The sequence below is a fragment of the Chrysochloris asiatica genome, unplaced genomic scaffold, assembly GCF_000296735.1.
Source record: "Chrysochloris asiatica unplaced genomic scaffold, ChrAsi1.0 scaffold00002, whole genome shotgun sequence".
Classification (NCBI taxonomy): Eukaryota; Metazoa; Chordata; class Mammalia; order Afrosoricida; family Chrysochloridae; genus Chrysochloris; species Chrysochloris asiatica.
Window position 1 is genome coordinate 8755766 of NW_006408520.1, and position 17113 is coordinate 8772878.

General features: G+C 37.6%; 1 protein-coding gene across 2 annotated transcripts in view; it reads right to left on the reverse strand.

Annotated features, from left to right (window-relative positions):
- The window catches only part of LOC102827044 (lipid phosphate phosphatase-related protein type 4-like), a 49035-nt gene that overhangs the window by 19201 nt on the left and 12721 nt on the right, over positions 1-17113 (reverse strand). For both annotated transcript variants that reach the window (XM_006830925.1, XM_006830926.1), the window contains exon 2: positions 3601-3786. In XM_006830925.1, the coding sequence (XP_006830988.1) occupies positions 3601-3786 (186 nt within the window). The remainder of the gene's footprint in view (positions 1-3600; positions 3787-17113) is intronic.

Consider the following 17113-nt stretch of genomic DNA (forward strand, 5'->3'; position numbering starts at 1 on the left):
TGCATGGGGTCGCTATGAGTCGGTTCCGACTCGATGGCACCCGACAACAACAACAATTCAGTCTATATGGTAAGTAAATAATTGTAGAAGCTGGGTTATATGAAGAAAAACATTTGAGGATTAAGGTGTGCCTGACCCAAACCATAGTATTTTCAATAGACTTATATGCATATGAAAGTTGGACAATGAATAAAGAAGACCATAGAAGAATTGATGCATTTGAATTGTAGTGTTGGAGAAGAATATTAAAAGTACCATAGACTGCCAAAAGAGCAAACAAATCTGTGTTGGAAGAAGTCCGACCAGAAGGCACCTTAGAGGCCAGGATGCCAACATTTCATTTCTAATACTTCAGACATATTATCAGGGGGGATCAGTCCCTTGGGAAAGACATAATGCTGGGTAAAGTGGAGGGTCAGGGTTAATGGAAGACCACCAACAAGATGGGTTTCCACAGTGGCAGCAGCAATAGGCTCAAGGGTAACAAGATTGTGAAGATGGTGCAGGCCTGGCCAGTGTTTCTTTCTGTTGCACATAAGAACATGATGAGTTGGATCTGACTAGATGGCACTTAACAACAACAACATTCTGTATATAATATATAATAAAAATGTATTTCCAGGAATAGAAAAGTACACGTTTTTCCTGTTTACATAATTTCCATTGCAATTTCTGACAGTTGTGGTGGTGTGCCGTAGAGTCGGTTCTGACTCATAGCTACCCTGTATAGGGTTTCCTAGCCTGTAAATCTCTATGGGAGCAGAAAGTCCCATCTTTCTCCCATGGAACTGCTGGTAATTTTCAACTGCTAACTTTGAGGTTAGCAGCCCGACTCGTAACCACTACACTACCAGAGATAAGCTCATCTATTCTATGATTGCTGTTGCTGTATCTCAGAAATAACCTCCAAAGGACCTAAAGAAACTGCTTGTTTCACTATGATGCTGGAGCAAATGAAAATTGAATAATACGGGAAAAATTCTCATTATAAGAGAAATAAGAATATTAATTTCACAGACATGAAAGGAACTTTTATGGGTTTACATAAAACAGAAAAGTGGATGAAAAGTTTTTTAAAAAGTATCTCTCAAAGAATAAAAGAAAATTGCTGGCCTGAGGTCTTTTGTATTGCTTTGTCTTCTCTCCGTGTGAACTGGGTGAACATAGGAACCCCTCTACTCACAGAAAATTATTCTAGAATCCATTTCCACATAAAGAATTCTTCTTGTTCTACCCCTCCTTTCATACCACCCAGTTTTTGAATAGGTTTATGTCATCATGAAAATAAAAGGAAAACAGCATTGTTGAAAGTAAGAGACTATTTAGTTTATTTATTGTTCCCATTTTTAGGTTGAGAATAAAAAGAAAATAGTAACATATATACTAATATTAGAGATAGAATTATAGTTGCAGAACAAGATGCCTACAGAAATTGTAGGACCAGATGTTGACAAGTCACATGTACTGAGAGAAGGCCTTACAAAAAGAGAGAAAATTAAATTAGAAAGAAATATGTAATGTTTGGGAAGGAATGTGAGAAACAGTATTCAGTCTTTGACATGAGGAAAGTCAAGATTTGCCTCAACACCAAGTTGTTTACCCAAAGCCTATTAAAACATTGTGATAAAAAAAGCATTTCTGACATTTGCAGATATTCTGGAACTTTAGGTGATAGGTGAGAGCTTAAAGACTCCAGGTAAATATTTCACTGGTTTACCTCTTGCTCCATTAAAGTGTACTAGACAGCTATGGAGGCGCTTTGGAGACCCATGAATTCAGCAATACTCTTGGGAACAATTATCTGTCCTAACTATAGTGAAAGAACTTTGTAGAAGAAGTTGGAAGTGGGTACATGAAGGCAGCTTGGTGAAAGGGGTCCACAATAGATTACCTATTTCATTATTCATAACTCAATAGAGAAAGATTCTAAACTTCACATTTTTTTTTTTAAAGAAAGGAATCAGTGATGAAGTCCAGATCCTTGTCTCCAGGACACTAACTGTGTCAGCAGAGGAAGCACTATTAGCTAAATGATACTGGTGGGAATTACCATTATTGGACCTATGTTCCTAAGGATGTGATAAAATATTCTGAGGGAGAAAGACTTCCATATGTAAAAAGAGCAAATTCTTAAAATGATTTAATATCAACATTATATGTTAGTAAAGTTATGAACATTTTAAAGTATTTTATTCTATATCAAATAAATTAACAATCTTAAATTCAGGGGTTACTCTGTAATTTAGGAGAAATACTTTTGGATGTGACAGACTGAAAACATATATTCTATCGGCTCTTGTCAAATGACAGGATTATATGAATTTTAGGTAAGTCTTCAGAAAAATGATAGGAAAACACTGCTATCCTGAACAATATTGCCTTTTAACAATGCTTTATTACTCTCAAAGTCTCAGCTACTTCCAACTACATCATTCTAGTTTGCATCACTCTAACATTACTGCAGCTTGAATGACTCATTCATTTATAAAGCATTTTGAGGCCTTTTAAATATGTTAAAATTCTATGGAAAGTTAAGCTCTCATTTTATCTTCAAAGAGTATTTTAAGTAATTTATTTACAGTGAAAACAGGATGCTATAATTATTTAATGTAGGAAATCTAAAATTAAATCCATGGCTTTACAAAAGCAGACTTTACAAGGTCTATGCAAAGGTTTTACTAAAACTGCTGATGCACAGAACCAGAATAGGTCAATTCATTAGGGAACCCTGTAAAATCTTCATTCAAACACTGCTTTTAATTTAACAACCACTCACATTGGCATTTATGAGCATGGTAAAAGGAAAGTAAAAGTTCTTCCTGGTAGAAATAAATACTATTCACCTTGAAATACAATTTCTTTTCTGTGAGTAGAAAGAGGATGGAAAGGCTTTGTTAGTCTTACCTACTAATAGATTCAATGAATGTATTCACTTTAAAACAACTATGATTTTAAAATTAAATTTCAGTAGGCTAGTGAGTTTCTTTTACATGCTATATTTTTAAAAATTCAAATGTGTTTTTTGAATCCAGTGTCTAACTTTGTGTATTTGTGTGTGTCCCTCTTACGAGTGTGAGTTATGCCTTCCCTACATTTAAATTATTGACATTCAGTGTGCATAATCAGTAAGATTAATAGCGTAATACAAATGGAACTGTAAGTGATAGTAACATGCACTTTGGGGAAGAAAGACTATGGGCTATACAATTATTTGCTTTTTTCCAAGCATTTTCCAGGCTTTAGATAACAAATAGATACATAAAAATACATTAATTAGTAAGCTTATCAGAAATATCAATTAGCCATACAAGGAGAATTATGCAGTTATAAAATTTTTCAGAACAATTTATGAAAGTAAATACTAATTAGTGACTCTCTATTGTTTTAATCAAACAATTTTCTTTAGCTTTTAATATGAATAATTTTAAACTATTCCTACATGATATATTCTAAATACATTACAGAAACAATGATCTTTTCAGTTCAATATTTAGAGTTCATCTTTTGCTGTTTTGTTTTGTTTTCTCTCAGCCCACTCATTACACTAATGTGATCATTTTTATTTTTCTGGGACTGACAGAATTTCAGAGCAAATCTTACCGTAATTGCAGGTCCAGCAAAAGCCAAACTAAGCAACATGAGGAATGGGATTGCCTCCTGGGTCGGTTCAATGTACGGCATACTAAGACTTCGGTCATAACAGCTGAATCCAGAATGCACAGGCTTGAAGACATCCGTGAGTTCAAGAAAATAGAGGCTAACCACAGACGATGCCAATATAGGCAACTGAGAAAGAAAGACAGAAGCTCAATTCATCCTTAAATGGAGGAACATAAATAGAATCAGTACATTTTGAAGTAGGAAGCAAGTGGATTTCTCTCTTTCTCTTTACATTTCTTCAATTACAGAATGAAAATCATACATAAATACTACTATGATTTCTGTATTCAAGATGTATTGTTAATTTATCCACCTCAGTTACTAACCTATTATAAGTTCAAGCCATCCCTCACCTTCATTTTTGCATTTCCCCCAACTGGTACTCTACTTTTACTTTTGTTCTCCCACACACCCATCCCTTTTATACCTAGCATGTGGATAACCATTTGAAATTATTTCAGATCATATCACTCTCTGTCTTCACCACTCCCTAAGGTTTCCATTCTACTTGAATAGAATGTAATTCTACAGCATACAAATCTCTGTGAGAGTTTTCTCTTATTTCAGATGCTTACCTTGCCCTTGTGCCACATTTTCACCACTCCTTAGCCCTCTGCCCACTACAATCCAATTTGCCATTCTTTTCTTGTCACCGTAAATTCATTTCTGCCTTTTTATTTGCTGTTCTTTGTTCCTTTCATGTTTTACCCCTTGCTTTTTGCCCAACTGTCTTATTATTATTTAGTGATACCTTCCTGAACTCTCCCTCTTAAGGTACCTCTTAATCCATCTTCCACTCTCCAACCCATTACTTTCCTTGATTTTCTACATGGCACTTAACACTAGCTGAAACTATCTTTTCAACTTGTTGTTGTGGTTAAGTGTTGTCGAGTTGGTTCTGATCCATAGCAACCTGTATAGGGTTTCCAAGGAGCAGCTGGTGAGCTTGAACAGCCTACCTTGCAGTTCAACCAACTTTGTTGTCTGGTGCATTAACCTACAGCACCACATCAAGATATTTGATCATTTTTCTTCTCTATTCATACCTTACTGAAATACAATCTCCATTAATTGAAAGTTTGCCAGTGATATTAATTGCTGAGTCCCTAGTGTATAGATACATTCCTGGATCATCGTAGGCATGCAGTCCACCATTTAATAGTTTAAGAAGAAAAAAATGTTTGTTGGTGAATGACTAAATGCAAAAATGAGTAAACTTTAATTTCTTACAATAAGTTAACTAGAGTTTTTAGATTTAGCAAATAAAACACATACCACCTAAGTTAAATTAGAATTTCAAATAATCAGTAAATAATTTTTAGTACAACTATCTCCAATGCAGTATTGAGGAGATCCGGTTGTTGTTGTTAGGTGCCATCACGTAGGTTCCGACTCACACTGACCCTATACACAACAGAACAGAACACTGGTAGTTCATGATACAGTCAATATTCTTCAACACCATATCTCAAATGCACCATTTCTTATGTGGTCTTCCTTATTCATTGTCCAACTTTCATATGTATATGAGGCTATTGATAATAATACCCTGACTTAGGTCAGGAGCACCTATTCCTCAAACTGATATCCTTGGTTTTGAACACTTTAAAGTGCACCTGACCCAAGCCATGGTATGTTCAATGACATCAAATGCAAGTGAAAGTTGAACAATGAATAAGGAAGACCATAGCAGAATTGATGCATTTGAGCAGTGGTGCTGTAGAAGAATACCAGAACAAAAAGTTTTGTATAGAAGAAGAACAGTCAGAATGCTCCTTAGAAGCTAGGATGGCCAGACATTGTCTATCATATTTAGACATGCTATCAGGAGGGGCCAGTTCCTGGAGAACCGCACTATACTTGGTAAAGTGCTGTGTCAGCCAAAAAGAAGAAGACCCCCAAAGATGGATTTACACAGTTGAAGCAGCAATGGCCTCAAGTGTAACAATTGTGAGGATGGCACAGGTCCAGACAGGGTTTCATTCTTTGGTGCATTGGGTTACTATGAGTCAGAACTAACGCGACAGCTGGTAATAACAGCAACAACTATGAAGTCAGATTCCTATAAAAGCCTTGAATTTCTGAGGCCATAGTCACAAATGATCAATTGGCATGTATTTTATGGATGGTTTATTCATTTATTCTTTCATTCACTCAGTACATTTTTATGGAGCGCCTACTAATACTATGTATTGTTCTGGTTCCTGAGAATACACTTACAAAAAACTAAAATCCTTATTTTCATGAAGATTTCATTTTAGCTGAGGAAGACATATAAAACACAAAAAATAATAATATTAGAAAGATAATACATGTTATACCAGAGAACCGTAGTATTTGAGTTGTTATTTTCTGTCAAGAACACCTACTAGAATAGGTGCCATTTGAATGAAGATTCGAATGGACAAAAAAGAACTTTTGTGCTGTTGAGTTGATTTCAACTCACAACACCATTTAGCTTAGTAGAACTGCCCCACTGAGTTTCCTAGGCTACGTTCTTTGCAGGAGCACATCTCCAGGTCCATGTGTGTTTGCTGAGTGTTTAGCAGCTGAGCACTTAATCAGTCTGCTACCTGTGTTCCTAAGAAAGAACAAGTCATATAAAATTTTGGATAAAAGGCATAAACAAAACATGGAAAGTGATATAAAAATATCAGAGAGGTATAAGTGATATAAGATGAACCCAGACTTGAAGGGCAAGATAAGATAGAAATTCAGATTTTATTTAAAAATTTTAGTAGATGAGTAATACGAATTCAAATATATTTGATTAAAATCAGTCTGACTGTTAAATTGAGAATACCTAATGCTGTTGTTAAGTGTCTTGAGTTGGTTCTATCTCATAGCAACCCTATATAGGGTTTCTGAGGAGTGGATGATGGGTTTGAACCATTAACCTTGCAGTTAGCTATCCATTGCTTACCCTACTGCACACTACCAGAACTCCAGAGAATAGATTATAGTGGGCCAAAGGTATCAGCACGGTGAAAACTGTTGTTGTTGTTAAGTGCCATCGAGTCGACTCTGACACACAGTTTCAGAGGAGCGGCTGGTGAGCTTGAACTGCCAACCTTGTAGTTCAAACCAGCTTTTCAGTCCAGCACATTAACCCACAGTGCTTAGAAGACAACAATTATTCAGCAGTTATCCACTGAATACTGTTATGAATTGAACTGTGTCTTCCAAAAAATGCCTGTCATAAATCCCAATCTTTATGGGAATGGGTTGTCTTCGCTGTGTTAATGAGATGGGATTGTTGTAGGGTGTTCTTGATTCAATCTCTTTTGAGATACTTGTAAAGCAGATTAAACAAGCCAACAAAGCAAAGATGGGAGGAAGGAAAGGATGCCAAGACACATAAAGATTACTCAAGAGCAGAAGCTAGAAAAGATAATGCCCTTCCTTCAAAGTCTATATATAGACACTTTGCTTAGAGCTGGTACATTGACTTAGGACTTCTAGCCTCCTAAACTATGAGAAGTTCAACTTTTGTTTGTTAAAGCCATCCATTTGTCATATTTCTGTTATTTGTTGCTGTTGAGTGCCATCGAGTCAGTTCCAAAGCAATGCCATATAGGGTTTCCAAGGAGCAGCTAGTGAGCTTGAATCACTGACCTTGTGTTTAAACTGACTTTGCTGTTCAGTGCATTAACCCACAGCACCACATCATGTCTGACTCTTATTTCTATTATAGCAGCACTGAACGATTAAGGATAAATTTGATACTGGAAGAGTGGGTTGCTGCTCTAACAAATACCCAAAATGCAGAAAATTTTTGGAATTGGGTAATGAGTAGAGAGGCTAGAAGAGGTTAAAAGAGAGGCCACTCATTTTTTGGATATGTTATCAGAAGGGATCAATTCCTGGAGAAAGTCATTGAGCTTGGAAAAATGGAGGGTCAACGAAAAAGAGGATGACTCCATACAAGACAGATTGACACAGTGGCAACAATATATGGGCTTCAACATAACAATTATGAGGATGGTGCAGGACCAGACAGTATTTCATTTACTATGAGTTGGAATCAACTGGAAAGCACCTAGCGACAATTATAAATGCTTAGATTATCTTGATGAGACCATTGCTAGAATTAGAGACGTCAAAGTAACTTTTGGTGAGGGCTTAAAGGAAAGTGAAGAGCGTTATAGAGAAAGTCTCTTTCTTTTAAAATACACCTTGTGTCCTTTTTTGAGCTACTGCATTCATAGGTGTAGGTCCTGTTTATTGAATTGTATCAGATGAGGCTTTTTTCCCCCCCTCTTTCTTCTTCGGGTTGAGCTCTGTTTATCCAGTCATTGAATTCCGGTCAAATGGGTATCATCTGCAAGTGTGGTGTTCTTACGTCTGTCCCGCCTCTTTTTATCGGCTGGCCGCCCTGCTCTCCACTCTAGACCTCTGTGGCTGTGTCATTGACTCTGAGCCCACGAGTCCCCAGATGTTGCCTCGCTACTGGCCGACCAGGTCTCCACCTGAGTTCACAGTAGTTTGCTTAACCAAGAAGAGTGAAGAGGGGAATCCTTCCCAGAAAGGCAGTGAGGCCTGAGATGGAGGCAGAGGAGACGACGTTAAGAGATGGTGTGGCTGGGGACGCGGGATCAGGAGATGGAAAGGGGCTGAGGACTGTGGGGGTGGGTGCAGGTTTACAGGGTACACCCCTTGGTTGGGTGAGGATGCATGGACGGGATGGTAACAATGCCAATGAAATGATGGATGATGGAGTGAATGTAAAGCTGATGTTTTCCCATGTAGACTATCACACAATTCACAATAAAACATTTAATATATATATATACATATACATCTTGTGGGTTAATGCACCAGATTGCAAAGCCATTTGAACTGCAAGTTCACCAGCTGCTCCTTGGGTCGGACTCAACTTGACAGCACTTAACAACAACAGTTATAGAACGTTGTTAGAAATGTAGACATTAAGTGCTGGATTTGAGCTGTCAGTCTTGCAGTTAGCAGTCCAGTGTTTATCTTGCAGTGCCATACCAGGACCCCATGGTATACATAGATGCAAATTAAAATAGGGCACTGTGATAGAGGGGAGGGATTGGGGGCAAAGTGCCCTCCTGGCGCTGTGGTTTGGATGATAGGAACAAATGCTGCTCTTGGAAACAGCTCAATTCAAATTCTCCCTTATTTAGTCCATTAGCTTCCAGGACTTGGGGCAAGCTACTTAACCTTTCTGAGTCTCATTTCTCCAAGGATCATATGGGTGTCACTTCTTATCAATGAATAGGGGCATTTTTTATGTGACCATCTAGTTCCAAAATTCTGTATGCATAGCATGGCTTGAGAAACATGCCTCTTATTTCTTTACACACAGTCACTGTCCGATATTAGATTTTTTTTCCATTTTTTTCTCCACATCTTGAACTATCCACAATGTGTCCAAGATAATTTATCTAAAATTTACATCTGATAATGCCTCAGTAACCACAAAATATGCCTCACTAATAACAAAATGAAGTGCAATCTTTTCAGAATTACATTTGTATTTTATGATATGACCTCAAATGGACTTTCTTTTTCAATTTTCCACTATACTTATATTCCATTTCCTCAACTCATTGACAGGACACAACTCATGTTCTGATTATACTCATGTCACAGAAGATATATGGGACAGTGTCTTCTCTATCGTAAGTAAACATTTCCCTGCATGTTTACCATAAAGCTTGTCTTCATCCTTCCAGGTCAACCTCTCTGAAATATTCCAGATGATCTCCATTCAGAAATGAAGACTCTTGCCTCTTATACCGTCATGTGTAATGTCACTGTGGGACCTGTTGCTATGGCTTGGATTATCACTATTTGTCAGTGAGTCGCATCAGACTTGATGGCACACAAACCTAAAATCAGGTTTTTACAAGTGAGACTTTTGTAACTCACACACTGCTTTGATATTTCAGGTGTTCAGTAAATGTTCACTGAATTTAATTAAAAGGTATCAGGAAATTATTATTAAAGAAATGAAAACTTGGAACTTTTTTTTTTTTTTTTTTAACAATACCTAACATGTGTTGGGAGGTCTGGTGTGGCACTGTAGGGTGAGCACTGGAGTGCTAACTATAAGGTCAGTGATTAAAACCTACCAGCAGATCCTCAGAAACCTTATACAAGGTTGCTATATGTCCAAACCGACTCAACAGCACGTAACAACAATAACAAATATGTATTGAGGATTGAGGAAACAGCTACTGTGCTAAGTTTCTTAATAGAATCCTGCATAAATCCATCTACACATTAAAAAGCAAATACTTATATCCGCAGATGAGGAAAATCAAGACAGAGGTGTTGTTAAGTGCTGTAGAGTCAATTCTGACCCATAGTGACCCTGTATAGGTTTCCAAGGAGCAGCTGATGAGCTTGAACCGCCAAGCTTGCAGTTCAAATGGCTTTACAGTCTGGCGCATTAACCCACAGTGCCACACCAGGACTCCAAGACAGAGATAGGTTGCATAAATTGTCCAAGACTCACAAAGTTTCTAAATGAGTACACCCAGATTCCTATGCAATCATCTATATCCAGGAAACATGGCCTAAGCTGCTTCACTTGTGAGTTTCAATCTGTAGTTCCTTTCCCCTCAACACTGATAGATTCCCAAATGATGATTTTAGGAGACATGTACAGTATGAAAAGAGTCAGCCAGCTGTTGATAAAAATACCTCTAAATACTTTATCTTCACATTTCTTCCCCATTACTCACACATGAAAATCTCTTCTTTCTCTCAAAGTTAAGACCTAGTCATCTTAGGGCCCACTTCATTATCAATGAATGAACACAAGATTTATTGAACATCTACTCAAATTTTAAAAAGAAAAAGAACATTTATTGAATATTTGGATACTTTCCTCATAAATACTTCATTTAATTCTCATACTCTTCCTTGGAAAGTAATCTACATTTTAGCATGAAGAAGCTTCCTCAGATCATTTGAACAGCTTGCCTAGCTCTCATCGCAAGAGCTGTAACCAGAATCTGGTCTGTTCAGTTCCTGAAAGCATGTGCCTTGCTACCACTCCGCCACATGTTGCCAACTGGAAAGAGTCTAATGCTTTTTAGGAAAGGATGACCCTGAGCATCACTGTGAAAGCCAGTTTAAAAGACAGAAGACATAAGCTAGCCATGTGTGCAAGGAGCTTAGAAGGAGGCAAGCACTTTCAGATCACAGTCTACTAATATGGAATGCCAAGGTAAAATCATTTTAATTGTGTGTGTGTGTTATATTCTATGGTTGCTATTAGTTGCCTTGGATCTATTCTGACCCTAGGCAACCCCATGTGTGCAGAGAAGAACTGCTTCATAGAATTTGCTAGGCTGTGGGCCAGATCACCAGTCCTGTCATCTAAGATGCTTCTGGGTTGATTTGAAATGTCAATTGTACAGCTAGTAATCAAATGGTTAACTGTTTGCATGAGCCATGGACTCTTGCATAATGTACTGTTGTTGCTGTTGTTGTTAAGTGCCATCAAGTCTGCTCTGACTCCTAGAGACCCTGTATGGAGTTTCCAAGGAGTGGCTGGTAGGTTTGAACAACCCACTTTATGGTCAGCAATCCAGTGTTTATCCTACAGTGCCACACCAGGACTCCATGTAATATCCTAAGAACCTTAATTACACATCTCAAATGTGTTCTGCTTTTGTTCTCATGTATGCCTTCCCTAGTAAATGATATCTACTTTAAAATACCAGGAATTGTGCACATTTACATCACCAGATGCGTTCCTGATATTAATGTTTCCTTTGTTTCTCTTTTTTTCTGACTGCACAGTGACATTTCCAATGAATGCCTCCATTGTAGCTGATGCCATATGGGACAGCCATTGTTATTCTACTTTTCTCTCTTATTCAATGATAAAGAATTTTAAAAATTAAAAGTAATGACATGGAGAGATGGAGTGGCTGGGAACTTTAGACCTTTGGTTGGTTGATGATGCATGCCTTTAAATCCTTTTTTTTCAGGTGTACTTACTTTTCCTTTAGACCATATAGTTAACTTTCAAAACTATGAAATTAATGGCAATCTAAACTTATTAACATTTGCCAAGTATCATATAAGTAACTTTACAAGTCTTAACTAATGAAATCTCTACAAAAGCCCTTTGATTAACCCCATTTTACAGATGAGGAAACTAGATACAGAGCAATGATAAGATTTGCCCAAGATTTGACAACTCCTTATCTGGATTATAAATTCAAGTCATTGGTCTCAAGTTCATGCTTGCAACTTCTATGAGTAATGATTCTTCATAGAAACTTCAACCGATGAAATATCCTATAAGTAAGATACTGAGAAATAATAGCAAAAGTAAATTGATGTTAAAATGAATTCTTTATATTCTGATAATGCCACATTACTATTTCTACTGTGAGCAGTGTTAATACATACTCTTATATGTTACTGTCTCTCCTAAAAAAGACAAGATCTTCATATACTCAGACTAAATAAGAATTTTCACAACTGTTGTTTTCTGCCATAGAGTTAGTTTGACTTCTAACAGCCATGTACAGGGTTTCCAAGGCTGTACCACTTCTAAGATGGCAGATTGGGTAGACGTGAAGTAGGGAGCTCTGTCAGCAACAACGCAGAATATCAGGCCAAGCAGGCTCAGGGGATGGTGCTAGAACTCTGAACAACATATAAGGGAATATTTAGAAGTTTGGAAGGCTTACAGCTAGGTGAATCTGTAGCAGAGTCAAGAAATCCAGTGCTTTCTAATTCAAGGCACTCAGCGGCTCCTGGAGCCACCATCTTGGGAGAGACCAAGTGGGGGAAAGATCAGAACAGCCACGAACATCTGACAGAACCACAGAAATATAGGTATGGACATTCTTTTTTTGGTATCTGTTCATCAGTATCTCTATGTCTGTGCACCTCCATTCTGATGATTAGAGGGGATACCTGAATGAAAGGACACCCCACCCCCAACCCTGGAGGGTTCTATTATGTATGCGCACAGATCTCCTCAAAATTTAAAGTGACAGTTTCCACTTAAAAGCAAATGGCCACTACTCAGCTGTCAGTTTGTTATACAGTGGTGGCTTGTGAGTTGCTGTGATTCAGAAAGCCATGCTACCAGTACTTTAAATACCAGCTGGGTCACCCATGTGGACAGGTTTCAGATGAGCTTCCAGATGAAGACAGACTAAGAATAAAGAGTGACGAACTATGTCCAAATATTTAGTCACTGAAAACCTTATGAATAGCAGAGAAACACTGTCAGATATAGTGCAAGAAAATAAGCCCCTCAGGTTGGAAGGCATTCAAAATGTGACTGGGGAAGAGCTGCCTCCTCAAAGTAGAGCTGTCTGTGATGACACAAATGGAATAAAGCCCGTGGGAGAAAAGCCTGTGGGACCTTCATTTGCTGATGGGGCACAACTCAAAATGAAGAGAAACAGCTATAAACATCCATTGAAAATCAGAACATGGAATGTACAAAATTTGAATCTGGGAAAATTGGAAGTTGTCAAATGTGAAATGGAATGCATAAACATTGATATCTTAGGCATTCGTGAGCTGAAATGGACTGGTATTGGCCAGTTTGAATCTGACAACCACATAGTTTACTATGCCTGGAATGACAAATTGAAGAGGAATGGTGTTACGTTCATTATATTTTAAAAAAATATCTAGATTAGTCATGAGGTACAATGCTATCTGTGATAGGATAATATCCATGCGCCTACAAGGAAGACCAGTTAATACCACTATTATTCAAATTTATATACCAATCACTAAAGCCAGTGAGGATGAAACAGAAGAATTATACTAACTTCTTCAATCTGAAATTGATAAAACATGCAATCAATATGTATTGATCATTACTGGTGATTGGAATGAAAAGGTTGGGAGCAAAGAGGAAGGATCAGTAGTTGGAAAATAAGATCTTGGTGATAGAAATGATGCTGGAGAACACATGATAGAATTCTTCAAAAAAGTGATTTGTTCACTTAAATATCTTCTTTAGACAGCATAAGAGATGACTATACACATGGACCTCACCATATAGGATACACAGAAATCAAATGGACTATATCTGCAGAAGGAGACAATGGAAAAGCTCAGTATCATCAGTCAATACAAGGCCAGGGGCAGACTGTGGAACAGACCATCAATTACTGATATGCAAATTCAAACTGAAGGTGAAGAATAAGAAAACAAGTCCATGAGAGCCAAAATATGACCTTGAATATATCCCACCTGAATTTAGAGATCATCTGAAGAACAGATTTAATACATTAAACACTAAAGACAGAAGACTGGAAGAGTTGTGGGATGACATTAAGAACATCATACATGAAGAAAACAAAAAGTCATTGAGAAGACAAGAGAGAAGGAAACGGTCAAAATGGATATCAGAAGAGACACTGAAACTTGATCTCCAGCGTAGAGATGCTAAAGCAAATGGAACAAATGAGGAGGTCCAAGAGCTGAACAGAAAATTTCAAAGATCAGCTCAAGAAGATAAAGCCAAATATTACAACAAAATGTGCAAAGATCTGGAGTCAGAACCCAAACATGAAGAACACGCTCAGCATTTCTCAAGCTGGGGGAACTGAAGAGGAAAAACCAAGCCTCGACTTTTGTTATTGAAAGAGTCTCTGGGCAAATCACTGAATGATGCAGAAAGCATCCAGAGAAGATGGAAGGAATACACAGAGTCACTGTACCAAAAGGAAATGGTTAATGTTCAACCATTTCAAGAGGTAGCATATGATCAAGAGCCAATAATACTGAAGGAGGAAGTCCAAGGAACACTGAAGTAATTGGCAAAGAACAAGCACCAGGAATTGATGGAATAAAAATTGAAATCTTTCAAGAAACTGAAGCAGCAGAGAAGGCACTCACTCATCTCTGCCAAGAAATTTGGAAGACAACTATCTGGCCAACTGATTGAAAGAGATCCATATTTGTGCCCATTCCAAAGAGAGGTTACCCAATGGAATGCGGAAATCATCGGACAATCTCTTTGATATACCATGCAAGTAAAGTTTTACTAAAGGTAATACAGAAACAGCTGAAAGCATACATTGACAGAGAACTTTCAGAAGTTCAATCAGGATTCAGAAGAGGCCGTGGAATGAGGGATATCATTGCTGATGTCCGAAGAATCTTGATTGAGAGCAGAGAATATCAGAAAGATGTTTACCTGTGCTTTATTGACTACACAAAGGCTTTTGATTGTGTGTATTATGTCAAGTTATGGACAACATTGTGAAGTATGAGTATTCTGGAACACTTAATTGTGCTCATGAAGAATCTGTATCTTGACCAAGAGGCAGTTGTTCAAACAGAACATGGGAACACTGAAAGTTTTAAAATTAAGAAAGGTGTGTGACAAGGTTGTATTCTTTCACCATACTTATTCAACCTGTATGCTGAGCAAATAATCGGAGAAGCTGGGTTATATGAATAAAAAGGTGGCATCAACCTGCGATGTGCAGATGATACAACCTTGCTTGCTGATAGTGAAGAGGACTTAAAACATCCAGCCTTCGATATGGATTACATTTAAATGTAAAGAAAACAAAAATCCTCACCACTGGACCAATAAACAACATTCTTGTCAATGGAGAAAAGATTGAGTAGTCAAGGACTTTATTCTTCTTGGATCAACTATCAACACTCATGGAAGCAGCAGTCAAGAAATCAAATGACATATTGTATTAGGCAAATCTGCTGCACAAGACCTTTTTAAAGTGTTGACGAACTAAGATATCAGCTTGAGGACTAAGGTGCACCTGACCCAAGCCACGGTTTGTCAATAACCTCATAGGCATGTGAAAGCTGGACAGTGAATGAGGAAGACCGTAGTAGAATTGATGCTTTTGAATTATGGTGTTGGAAGAGAATATTGAACGTGACATGGGCTGCCAAAAGAACCAATAGATCCGTTTTGGAAGAAATGCAGCCAGAATGATCCTTGAAGTCCAAGATGGTAAAACTTCGTCTCTCATACTTCAGATATAGTGTCAGAAGGGACCAGTCACTAGAGAAAGATATCATGTTTTAGTAAGGTGGAGGGTCAGAGAAAAAGAGGAAGACCCTCAATGAGATGGATTCGCCAAGTGGCAGCATGGATGAACTCAAGCGTGGTAACAGTAGTGAGGTTGGGGCAGGATCAGGCAGTGTTTCATTCTGCTGTGAGTATAGTTGCTATTTGTCGGTACCAACTCCACAGCACCTAACAACAACAACAAGTCTATACAGGAGCAGAAAGCCTCCTATTTCACCTATAGAGTGACTAGTGGAGTTGAACTGCTGACCCTGCAGTTAACAGTCCTATGTGTAATCCACTACATCATTAGGGTTCTATCTCCACTATTAGTACAGTGTATTTATACAGATAAATAAATAGATTTTTCATGCTCAACAATCTTACAAAACTACGTATATTGTACCTTTGTGGCCAACACATGTTTCTTAATATCAAACAACACAGGAGTTAAAGAAAAAAAACATCATTTTCAAAAGGTCAGGGAAATAAGATATAATTGAAAATTCTGTATTTGAGATATGTTAGAAAGAATTTAAAAAAAAGCTAATTTCTTATTTGGAGATCTTGAGTTATATACAAACTTGCGTTTTTGTTGCTGTTCAATGCCATCAGTTCCCACCCATAACCACCCTCTATAGTGTTTCCAAGGAGTTGGTGGTGAGTTTGAACTGACCGCCTTGCAGCTCAAACCGACCGTATGGTCTAGTAGTTTATCCCACAGCACCACACCAGGACTCCAGCTTTGTGTTATATCTTCATAAATGATTGAATTAGAATTCATCAGCACAACACAATTTTTTTTTTCTTAAAGTTGATTACTAAACTCAGTCACCAAATTCATTCTTACATTATTATATTTATGTATATAATTTCATATTTTTTACTGTGTATTAATGTATTGAATAAATATTTATTGAGTGTTTACTATTGTTCTCTGTAATTTATCTGATCTACAATTATACAGGGAGTCCTGGTGTGGCATTGTGGGCTAATGTGCCAGACTGCAAAGCCATTTGAACTGCAAGGTCGGCGTTTGGTTCACAGCCAAGCACATTAACTGTTTACACTACCCAGAGACTCCATGTGGGAAACATACTTTTCTTTATTTCATAGGTAGTTATGTTAAGGCATGAGTAAATATGTAATTTGCATTGGGCAGTTCCCGCTGCTGACAAATTCATTGTGGTACCTTAGAACTCATGAAGGAGGAGAATGTAAGAATCTCAGAGTATGAATTTACTACTGTCCTTGGAGAGAGGACTTGCAGTGGGGTTTCACATTTGTATCTAGTAGATGCTCAATGAATTCTTCTGCACTGACTAGGTCAAGTAAGGGTATTTAAGGAAAATGGTGTTTATTTTGTGAGTCCATGTGTGTGTATATGTGTGTATGTATAGCTCTGTAAATAAAAGATGAGCATGTGTTCCAGTAAGCACTTGC